Source organism: Battus philenor, unplaced genomic scaffold (genome assembly GCF_028537555.1).
Source record: "Battus philenor isolate CCGP_79_NKW_IND1 unplaced genomic scaffold, ilBatPhil1.0.hap1 SCAF_4, whole genome shotgun sequence".
NCBI classification, from domain to species: domain Eukaryota; kingdom Metazoa; phylum Arthropoda; class Insecta; order Lepidoptera; family Papilionidae; genus Battus; species Battus philenor.
The window spans coordinates 12,673,158-12,685,740 of NW_027181704.1; the positions used below are offsets into that span (position 1 = coordinate 12,673,158).

The window sequence follows — 12,583 nt, forward strand, 5'->3', positions numbered from 1 at the left end:
TATATCCCGCATATATATACACATTCACGCTATAATGAGTATTTTCTACATGGATTTGATATGGTTAGTATTGTCAATATCTCCTATAAGTTACAGCCAGAGTTCGCAAGTTGTCTATTTACCTAAACGGAGAGCACTTTTGTATAAAAATGCTCCGTTGTTAATTTATTTTTAGTAGCTTAATGAAGCTATCTCCATATTTTACTCAAGTTTTGTTTAGGTAAATAAGCATACGAATATAAGATCTCTGGTGATAGCATGGAGAGGGCTATGCGCGTTAAAGGGGTCAGCGGATTGGCAAGTGTAAGTAGCAGTGGGTAGGTCACATAACGCGGAGAACAGATGTCCGTTGGAACCTCAAGGTTTTGGCGTATCACGGATATCACAGATTGGCAATCATGACAAAGGTACCAAAAGGTCGTGGACGCTGGACACAAGCCGCTACCATCAGGTCTTTTTGGAAATGGATGCTATAGTTTGATGTCCAGCTGTGGACGTCCTACGGCTGGAATGATAATGATGATGATTGCGTAATAAGATAGATATAACGTAATGTAAAAAATAGTAATATCACGTAATTTCATAAAAAATCACAAGCATATTATAGAAATTATTATAGGAAAGATAAATTCAATCACAATGAATCTTTAATGTCGGTAAAGATAAGGATATTGACCGCAGTGGCTCGCGACTGCCATACATAAACATGTAGGCCACTCCTTCGTTCCACAGTCATTTGAATATTGGCTTATTAACTTTTTTTAATCTACTGGAATCTAATGAATATTTAAAATTTTGAAATGTATATTTATTTTTCGACGACATTCTGATCTTGTACCGGTAAAATTAAGCAAAATTGAAAATATAAATAATTGATATGGCAAGTTGTAGTGGCAGACTACATTAAACAGATGGCCGCTGAAGCCTCAAGCTTATGGAGTGGAGACCCAAGGTTCGGCAAGCGCAGCGTTGCCGTGGCAACGTTCGCCCATTGTGTGTGTGGAAAGCGAAGAGACAAAGTCGTTGTTAAGGTCGTTGAAAGACGCTGGATGCTCGCTGCTTACAACCGGTCCTATCAGAAATCCATAAGGCCGGCCTATGTACAACAGTGGGTATGGCTCAAATAATGATGATAAGGAACAGTAAATGTCATCAGAAATTATCTACCATGCCAATATACTATTATAAAAATTCAATTGGCTTTTGGACTAAATCAGAGGTTCCGTCGGAAGCCTCGGTACGATACAGATATTGTACCGGTTGGGAGACGACCGAATTCCCAACTCGCTTTAAGGGATGCATCATGGAGTGACTAGCTTTAAATGACTCTGAAAGGAGAGCCATTACGCAGTCAGAATTTCGAATCTAGTGTGCACGAAAGGGCAGAACCTTGGCTTGACCGGTTCCTATTGTCGTGCTATGGTAAAGATTTTATACAAATTGTTTTAAGTACGTTTACGAGACATAACAGTACGCGATACGCTCTGTGCATTTAGTCTTTAACCTTATTTTATAAAAATATATTTAACTAATCTGTGTACTTTTTTAAGGATTAACAAATAAATTAGACAAGGTAGAAAGTTTTGAATATATTTCGTTAAATTTGTTTGTACCATATGAAATATTTTACATGCCTCAATGATGTAACTTATACTCCAAATATTTACAAACACTAATTGTCCCTTCACTTCTTCTTCGCTTCACATTGTCTTTGCGAGTTTAATTTTATAAAATCCATTTTTCGTAATTGAAAAATTTACTGACATATAAGGGACATATTTTAAAAATATTAATTTTTAATGAACATTTCCTAAACCGCCTTTATGGGTGGAATTTCGTAAAATTCAATCGTAGCTGACCTTTTAAAGTCAAAGTCAAAGTCAAAATATGAAATCATTACAATAATGTATAATCGTCAGCTTAAAATTAAGTTTACGTTACGTTAGTACGTCACGCGCATTCTCCTGAGAAGAATTAACAACAACACTCATTGGGTATTTTTTGATGATTCTATTAACTAAATTTTTTTTGCTTAAAATTAGAACATTTCTTTTTCAAACATCTTTTTGGTCAACATGCACTGAAATAAAAGAACGTGCCCTTTGGCAGAGCTTGTGCTTAGTAAATCTTATGAATTTAACTAGGAGATAAATATCTCGCGTCGTTTCGTAGTTTGTTATAAAACCGTATACGAATGAATGAAACACTTTATGATGTCTAAAACTGGCCACAGCAAGTTTATTTTTATTCATGAATAGATTACTTTGATGGAAATTACTATTTGTTTAAAAACCATAATTTCATTTTGCTGTCAAAATTTATGCTATTCCTACAAAACTTTCAAGTCCTTAAGTCATATGATTCCAGAGACATCGGTAGTTTATACGCGAAAATCTAATATACCCTTATATACCATACGTGTACACGTATAAATAGTAAATTACGTTAGTACAGATATCATTGACCAATTATACTAATTCCCCAACTATGTGGTTACAAAAAAATATTTTGATGTATTATGTCCAATTTAAATGTATTTTTATAATGACCATTGACGATCGTCATTACGATGGTAATTTAAAATTACCTACACACTGATGATTTATTTCTTTTTTTATATGTGCGTTTATGAGTGATGTATATCACGGGATTACCATTATGGTTTCTGATGTAGTTACCAACAAACACCTTGAATTTATTTTGTTACCATTTTGAACAACACATCTTAAGAATATTACCTAGCGATATGTAAATCAAACCAAGGCCGTTCATGATTGTTTATTGAAATTGATCCATGAAAACAATATATTTCCGTTTACATTTTTTTGATTTGTATATAATGCGTTTTATAAAATATATATTAAGTTTTTATTTAGTAGGTTACAGTATACAAACAATTTTAATTTTTTCCTAGCAAAAATGGTGTATAGTTGGCATAGTAGACTAAAATGATAATAAATTTAATGATATAGTAAAAATTTGTCAACTTGTATTATTAAAAAGAACAACAATGTTTTATTATTAGATTTACACTAGAATCGATAATATAATATTAGGAATGTGGTTTGACTGGAACTATTGTATTGGTAATATCAGTTACATCAGACCTGACCTCCACCTTCTTGTCATTGGTTGGGTATTTTTGTATTGATATTTTTGCTCTTATTTCCAAGTAAGACAAACCTTGTGGCTCAAGGTTTATCTACCTATAATCGATTATTTTAATACCTATGTTTCGTAAATATGTAAACAATTATATAAATATATATATATATATATATATATATATATATATATATATATATATATATTTATATAATTATATATTGTATATGTATATATAAATAAATATAATTGTGTATATACATATATAATTATATACATGTATTATATTAATAACGCTTACAGTTTGATGTATAGAAATGATATTAAAAGGTAAACATAATATTCTAGTCTTTTGTGATGTTATATCTTATGTTAAAACCCAACAATAATTTATAAATATCATGTAATTTTGTTTAAAACTTAACCTTATTCTCTTGTTGTCTTGTGCAATCATAAATAAAGCTAATAAAAATAATAAAATGCAGTAGTAGTAATATCATCCGCTTCAGTTAAAAATTAAACCTAAAAAATATTTAAATAATTCATTTATGCAATTTGTCACAGATTTATAAAGGCTCAGTCATATTCAGATTCGGAAAAAACCTTTTTTTTTTTATTGTTTATATAGCTGTATTATTACATCATAATGTTGGTTCTTCCATTTGCCTAGCAAAGTTTCCCCGATGTGTTACAAGATTTTGATTTACAACTATGAAAGCAGAATACGTGCGTTATGTTCGTACGAGATTTGCATTTTTATGATAGACATCTTATCCTTTTAACAAGGAAAACGGAGTTGACGTCCATTGTAACAATGACATGTTTATATAATAAAGGGGCAGTCAACCATTAAAATATACATGGCTTACCTTAGGATTAAACTAAACAATCGCAATAAACAACGTTGGAAAACGTATTCATGCTATTGTTTAATCACTAAGTCATTTTAAATGTAATAGTTTATTATTTTAACGCAAATGACGTTCAAGAATCTGGAACTATTCAAACGATAAGACACTTCCTGGTATTTTGAGCCATCATTAATGACAATACCGTCCCCATCTTGGCCTTAAGTGCAAAAAGCGTGAAGTCGTAGTCGGAATGTAGCAATCCTTTATTACGCGCTGAGCTGTTTACTGAATCGCACATTTTTATCATCTTATTCATGAATTATTCAATAGTAAATCATTGTAGTACATTTCCGATGGTTGAGGAATATTTGAGAGAGTTTTAAGGAAAACTTGCTGACATGATTGCATTTATAGTCATGTTTTTATTGTCTGTGGGCCACACAAGCGGTGAGTCTGTCGCGTTGCGAACTTCGGTAACCAGTGTGACGAGTTCAAGTGAATCTAACGTACGCTACTCGATCCCAAGCTATACGACGCTTAGTGGACACTCACCCGTGGCGGTGTACCTACGACCTCCGGAGACTGCATTCCAGTCACAAGACACGCCACACGGAGCCGGACGCAACCAATCTCAGTTAGCAAACCGGAATCAAGTTCAGAAAGTGCCAAGGCTTTTCCTATCCCGCTTAATCATTGCCAGCATGAGTCAATATCCGAGAAACATTGATAATGCATCAACGAATGCAAAAACTCCAACAATATCAAAGAAAAATGACGACAAAATTGTTTTCAAGGATGAAGACTTAAACAAAGTCGAAACGAACACCGTCGTACCCCTCAACGACAGCTCTGTTACTTTCCCAGACCATAACGTAGCCCAGGTTTCCACTGTGAAGGCGAAAACAAACGTAAATACAACGGACACTAAAAATACAACTGTCAACGTGAGCTTGGAAGACCGATCGTCATTCGAAGGAGATAAATGTCCGACCGGTTACGCTAAAGTTAACGGCAAGTGCGTTCCTATTGAGGATTAAAAATAAAACACATTTCAATAACTCAAACCACAAAAACCGCATCAATAAAATGCGCTTATTTAGATATTTCAAAATTATGCCATAATATTAAATCTTATTGCGCTAATAATCCATTCATTAATTCATTTTGTTAAGAATAAGCACATTTTATTTATCAATTAATAACCTCTCGAATGAGAGATTTAAATGTAAATGTTAAATAGTAATTTAAGCCTGATTACTTAAGTTATTGAAATATTTGTAAAGTTTTATGTTAATTTACCCGTATAGCCGTGGAATAGTACAACTAGAATGAAGGATTAAAAAAAACTATTACAAGTTTTGTTCGCTTCAGTCGCACTTCTTAACTGTTTTCGATAAAACTTGTTTCAAACATTGACCCGCTATTTACCATTACGAAAACTTTTTAAAACCTGTATTCATGACTTGACCGCGTCATATGTTAATTTAGAGTACCAACTCTTCTATTTTAATATTATAAAATTTAACAAAAATATTAAATTAAAGGCTTGAATATGTTTGACGTCGCTACATGTTATTAATTAAAATTGCAGTTTTATTTTCTGAAAAAAAAATAATAATCAGATCAAAAAGAAAAATAAAGTTTATCCAAAATGTGTTTTTTTTTACTCCAACATATTTTTCCTCTATGTGATCGCGTGTGTAGAGTCATAATTTATGGTTTCAACATTAAATATTACCTTAAACTTTAATTAAAATTAATTCTTTAAATTATTATTTCAATTAATATATTAGTTACATATTTTTTATCAAAAATAATAAAACAATTTCTTTCAACTTTGATAACTTTTTATTAAAGTACTAGCTGTCTGTCGCATTCCAGTTGAAAAATAAAATTTTCAAATTTCTGCACACTTTTCAATAAACCTTTTTTGTATAAAAGATTAGGATACTTAAAAAATATGTATGAAATCGGGTCTCCTCTAATTATGGCGTGGCCAAGACAAATAAAGACGTGTACATACATACGTGTACATACATACAGATGTAATAAAATTGTTAAAACGAGAAACCTTTTGATATTTGCGTATAATAAATATAAGCGCATTTATAATAACAGAATAAGAACACCGATAACACAATTCTTATAGTCGGTTAAAAACAAATAATAAAATATGATGTTACTTATTGGACTACATATATTTTTGATTTAGAAAAAATTACCTTGTGCATCTTTTATTTTGTTAAATTACAGCTCGTCAAGAAATTATATACTGGAGATCGTTATGAATTTTTCAAATATTAACATGCGCTATTTTCAGTTGTAAGTACAAAATGCAAAATCAATTACATAGGTTATGTTATCCTGGCTTACAATGATGCCCAAGCGGCATTTTCAGATTCTGCAAATTAGAGGTGGTAAAACGAACAACGTCCTTAGCCCACAACCTCTGTTAAGGTAGCGAAGCTCAAAGCTCTCTAAGGAGAGACCCGAGCTTCTACACACTACAGTTTTACCGGATTGGACGTAACACGGCATGTTTTAATATTATCAAGCAGAATGTAAACGAAATGTAGCGAATGTAAGCGAAATAAAGATCTTCCGAGTTTAAGTATTAACGCCTAAAATTATATAATTGTATTAGCATGTATAGAGGGCGTTGACACATCAACCTTCTTCTTTCTTTTCGCCACAATTTAAACGATTTGAAATGCTCAGAACCGGACACGGCAGATCTACGAACTACACACACCGGCACAATTAGGGGAACACAAAAAAAAACATTTTTTGTACTTTTTTTCGACTTATTTTATACAAAATATTATTATATTCAATTTTGAAAAGTTATGCTAAAATTATAAAGAAAAAACAGCGATTCATTAATTTTTCCTTTTCACTTATTATCGGTTTAATTTTAAAATGAACACATAATAAATAAAATCAATATCGAGTATTGCTCTCACGGGGCCGAGTATATTATTTTACTATCAGTTTTAGTCATAACAATGTGTAAACACTTTGATATTCAATACATAAGTACGGACGCGGAAATCAAGCAATACATACAATATACATTAATAATTCAACGGTTTGTTTTCAACACATGAAATATATACATGGCTTCCGATATTTTATTAGTTTCGAAATGTCGTATACGGATTATACAGATTAATCAAGAGGTGAATGGATATTAGACATAAAAACTTTCAAAAAGTGAATACATACCTCATTTTCTTTCTAATAATGTATGGTACACCATGTCCAGAAATTGATGGTTACAGTAATAATAAATAATGTTATAATAATACAGTACGAAAAATAGTTTTCAAAATTCGGATGTAATAGTAAATACATACAATACATGTAAAATTAAATGTTCTAAAGTTATTGTTTAATAACTATCTACCCTGACTCCCTACTGCTAGAAGTTATTGACCTGTGGCAAACTAATAGAAAAAAAAAATAAACATAATCTTCATTGATCACTTTATACAGGGTAATTAAAAAAATAGAAGTGAAATCTATAAATATTTTTCCTGAGAAATGAGAAGTTCACTTATCCTTTAATAACTATTATCAATCAACCTATCTAAATTTTTATGCTTCAATTTGTTAATATATTTATCCTATAAATATTATATTTAATGAAATACTGACTAACATAAATGAACCAAAACTTGTTAATAGGCAAATTTTAAAATTTAAACGTTTTGACATCTTAAATATTTCCTTGTAGGGGTTTTAACCTCTACGCCAGTGTGTATTATATATGTTACATAGGGGGGCGTCAGAATTTTAAAAATGCTTAAGTGAAACACGGCACAAAAAAGGTTGGGAAACAATGCTCTAAACAAAATAACAGGATGAAGTGGTTATGACATATTATGATTTTGCTTTTTAGGAAACTTATTTTTGTGAACTCATATCCGATTATGCTGTAAAAACCTTGTGGCTAACAGCTAAAACATCTTCTAAGTACTAAAGAGTATATTCTATCTAGTACGAAAGAGTATATTTTTATTTTTACAATTAATGCAGGTATAACTAGTGTAACAGCCACTAGAATATATTATAATAGCCAATACAATTATCAACCCGCTGGTCCGGACTGACGGCACATTTGATCGAAAAGGGAACAATCGTTTTATTTGTCATGAAACTGGTCTTCAAGAACTTCGAGTAACTAAAGAACTCTACCCATAAAGGGTAACGGTGTTTTATTAACAAACTTCACCAAAAGGAGCCATATATATACGCTGTACTATTATGGGAACTCTTTATGTTTTTATTCCCGCAAGTGTATAAATAGCCATGTAATTTTGTTAACAATTCAACATGCATTATGTTTGAAACAGTCATTATTCATATACTTCGCACAACAGTGTTTAATTTCAGTGTAGGCCTTAGTCTTCCTAAAAATTCACATACGTAACTGAAATGACAGGTTTTACGAAGGAATCATTACGAAAGTGTTAATGAAACACAGTAAGAAGATTTTCAAAATATGTGGAAAATTGAAATTTCATTTTCAAATTACTTTAATCTAAATTACTTTACTGTGATTATTGACGGCAATTATTTAAGAATTTGCTTTTTCGAAAAAGTTAAACCCCGGATAAAAAGAGTTAAACTCGTATCGAGTCCATCATCGAATTATCGCTCTTAACAATTAAATTGACCCCCTTACAGGACGTGGGCCCCACGTTGGGAAACACTCAGTTGAAGTATCTCAGGATAGAAAACCTCTCTATACTCCTAAAGCTCTATACTCCTGAAGCTCTATACTCCTAAACTAGTTTTAATTATTTTTCTCTTTTTATCACTGATAAATGTTATATACCCATTGGTAGTTATTATATAGCTATCACACTTATACCTTAATATTTTATTGATCAACTGCTAACTCGCGAAAGAAAGAATAAAGAAGATTTTCTCTCTGATCTTAACAGACGACGGACTTAGAGTAACGGCTAAAGTGCTACAGGACTGCAACTCACGCGCCTATGGAGCTGTGGACTGTAGGAAACCTTCTTGATATTATTCCCACAGATACACGTCAGATAACTTTGAAACAAGAACAAGAATTCCATAGTAAAGGTCTGTATGGAAGTCTGTGGTGAAGAATGCGATGATTTGCTTCATTTGTTATTAAGAACCTCTTTTTACGCCGAGGATTCTCTACTCTTAAAACTACCTTGAACCATAAAACTGTCCACAGCTTCTAAACTTGAGGTCTCCCTCAGTAGCCTCAGCTGGAGTAATTGTTTATACAAAGTAGCTTTCATAACGGTTCGAATTGATAGCAAATTTAAAAACATTATAGTAAATATAGGAGAGTTTTATTTTAAAAAAATGATTTTTTAATAATATTAATTTTCTTCGTTATACATAAATCATAGTGTAAATGTATATGTATAATTCCCTGAACGTGCTGAACATTCTGCACAAGAAGCTCTTCATATTTTCAGGCAAATAGAGGATAATGAAGTAGATGTGGATTTCCCGGACGATACCTCGGATTATACTTAAGTAATTAATAGCTCATGTAAAAACATGCTTTCATTATTTGTCTTATTTAAAAATAAATTACGTTTTAAAAAAATCCATGTATGTTTTAAATGACATAATTGACCAATACCTTAAAATATTTCTTAATAATAATATTTTCGTTTTGTAATGTTGATTGATCAGGAAATTGAGAAAACAAATTACTTCAACAGTATTGTAATGATAGAATCGTTTTCTAATAATTAAATTAATTTAAAATATTTAAAAAGACCGACATATGTATACATCGTGTGAATAAACGTAATTGCAATTAATTTTGAATTTACTATTATAATCTTTAATTAACAATACATTTTATACGATTTGAATTATACGCTTTTAAATTTTCTCAAATCTTTACTAATTATTTAAGGATTTGCTTGCCATTTTTGTAGCAACCCTATGATGACATATGTTGCCAAAGGAGTAAAAAAAATCTTTATTATTAAAATCGATTATCAAATGTAAATATTACAATTAATATTGATAAAACATTCTTATGTAAAATGTGCGAGTAAAATAAAAATTTAATGAGTACAATGAAAAAATAAGGTCCCGTGTATATAATTCTTAAAAATTAAAAAAATAAAATAAAAATAATATCAATAAGTGAAACAAATTTAATTACCTCATAAATATTTTGTATAGTTGAATTTGTAATTTATTGCTCTGTTACTTTTATTCGACTTCCAAATTTTATCATCAATAGTCATTTAATCATAACAGACTTAAAACCTCGAAAGCATAACTGTATACTTACAAAATAATAATTTTATAATCGAACAAGCATATTTTACTTCATTATCGATGATTAGAATCGGAAGTGTTGTTTGTACGTACATCCCTAACCTGGTAGCATAATTTAGAAGCCGGCTTTGGGCCCAGGCGTCTTTCTATAGTATTTTGTAAATTTTTTATTTTTCGAAAATAGTTCATAAGCATCACTAAAAATTTATATTTCTACGTTCTAAAGAAGAGTGCAATAAGTATAAGTTATTAACAAGAAATTACCACAAATACTAATTCAGATACAAATACCACGTGTACGCGAAATATCCTTGTACCACATATTATAATTTTTAATTAAATTACTACGTTTATTCAAGAGAAAGAATAAGTTTTGCAAGAAGACGTTAGAAGTTTTAGTTTTGTTTTACTAATACACGTGGTTTCGCTATCATGTCGAACGCGGAAGGCGACTTGCGTGATGGGCTATCAGCCAAGGAGATTTTTGCTAATAGTGAAGGACTAACGTATAATGACTTCCTCCTGTTACCCGGGTATATCAATTTCACCGCCGAAGAGGTTGACTTGTCTTCACCGCTTACCAAAAAGATCCAGCTGAAGGCACCATTAGTATCTACGCCAATGGACACCGTCACCGAAGCTGATATGGCAATAGCTATGGCTCTTTGTGGAGGGATCGGTATTATACATCACAATTGTACTCCGGAATATCAAGCAAATGAGGTACATAAAGTAAAAAAATATAAACATGGTTTCATTCGCGACCCGGTCTGTATGGGCCCCGATAATACAGTGGCTGATGTCATAGCAGCGAAAAAAAAGAACGGTTTCACAGGGTATCCGATAACAGAAATTGGTAAGTTGGGCGGCAGGCTTATCGGTATTGTCACATCAAGGGATATTGACTTCAGGGAAGGTGACCCACAGCTAAGTTTAAAAGAAGTCATGACACCAATTGACGAAATGATTACGGCGCAATCGGGTGTTACTCTGCAAGAAGCAAACTGCATTCTCGAGAAGAGCAAGAAAGGTAAGCTGCCTATTATTAATGGTTCGGGTGAACTTGTAGCTTTAATTGCACGAACTGATTTGAAAAAAGCTAGAAGCTATCCCAATGCCTCAAAGGACTCTAATAAGCAGCTTCTAGTTGGAGCTGCCATTGGAACCCGTGAAGCAGATAGAGACCGTCTTAAACTTCTTGTTGCAAATGGAGTTGATGTCATAGTTCTGGACTCATCACAAGGTAATTCTACTTATCAGATTGAAATGATAAAATACATAAAATCAAACTATCCCACAATAGAAGTAATAGGAGGAAATGTTGTAACAAGAATGCAGGCTAAGAATCTCATTGAAGCAGGTGTTGATGCATTGAGAGTGGGAATGGGAAGTGGATCAATTTGCATAACTCAGGAAGTCATGGCTTGTGGTTGCCCACAAGCCACTGCTGTGTATCAAGTTTCATCTTATGCTCGCCAGTTTAATGTTCCCGTTATAGCAGATGGAGGTATCCAATCAGTAGGACACATTGTGAAATCCCTTGCACTAGGAGCCTCTACAGTAATGATGGGTTCTCTTCTTGCTGGGACATCTGAAGCCCCTGGAGAATACTTCTTTTCTGATGGTGTAAGGCTAAAAAAGTATCGTGGGATGGGTAGCTTAGAAGCAATGGAAAACAAAGAAGGTAAGGGTTCTGCTATGAGTAGATATTTCCATAAAGAATCTGATAAACATAGAGTAGCCCAAGGAGTTAGTGGAAGCATTGTTGATAAGGGTTCAGTATTGAGATTTCTGCCATATCTACAAACTGGAATGCAACACAGCTGCCAGGACCTTGGTGCTCCTTCGCTAAAACAATTGCGTGAGATGAGCTACTCAGGGGATCTGCGTTTTATGAAGCGGACATATTCTGCACAGTTGGAAGGCAATGTGCATGGTCTATTTTCTTATGAAAAAAGATTATTTTAATGATGGTTAATTTACAATTGCAAAATCATCAAGCCCTTTAATCTCAATGTGATACCAATTTGTAACATTGTGTATATATGATGATATTCAGTCTTTGTATATGTATATAGAAAGATGTAAGTGTAGTTATAAACAAGAAAATATTCTGATATATTCCACTATACCAAGAAACAAAGCTTTTATGTGTCAGTACATTTGATGTTTATATTATGTAATGGATACAGATATGTTTAAAAATAAATTTTATTTCAATATTTTGGATTTTATTAACAATATATCCTATCCATTCTATCCCTATGTGACAAATTATTTTTATTAAGATTAGACATTATAACTTTTAATTAAAATGTTTATTAGACATCTTT

General features: G+C 32.0%; 1 protein-coding gene across 1 annotated transcript; it reads left to right on the forward strand.

Annotated features, from left to right (window-relative positions):
* The first annotated feature begins 10,351 nt into the window (after positions 1-10,351).
* On the forward strand, positions 10,352-12,433 carry ras (Inosine-5'-monophosphate dehydrogenase ras). The gene has a single exon (XM_068771643.1). The coding sequence runs from the start codon at positions 10,683-10,685 to the stop codon at positions 12,216-12,218; it is 1,536 nt and encodes a 511-aa protein (XP_068627744.1). The 5' UTR covers positions 10,352-10,682; the 3' UTR covers positions 12,219-12,433.
* The last annotated feature ends 150 nt before the right edge of the window (positions 12,434-12,583 follow it).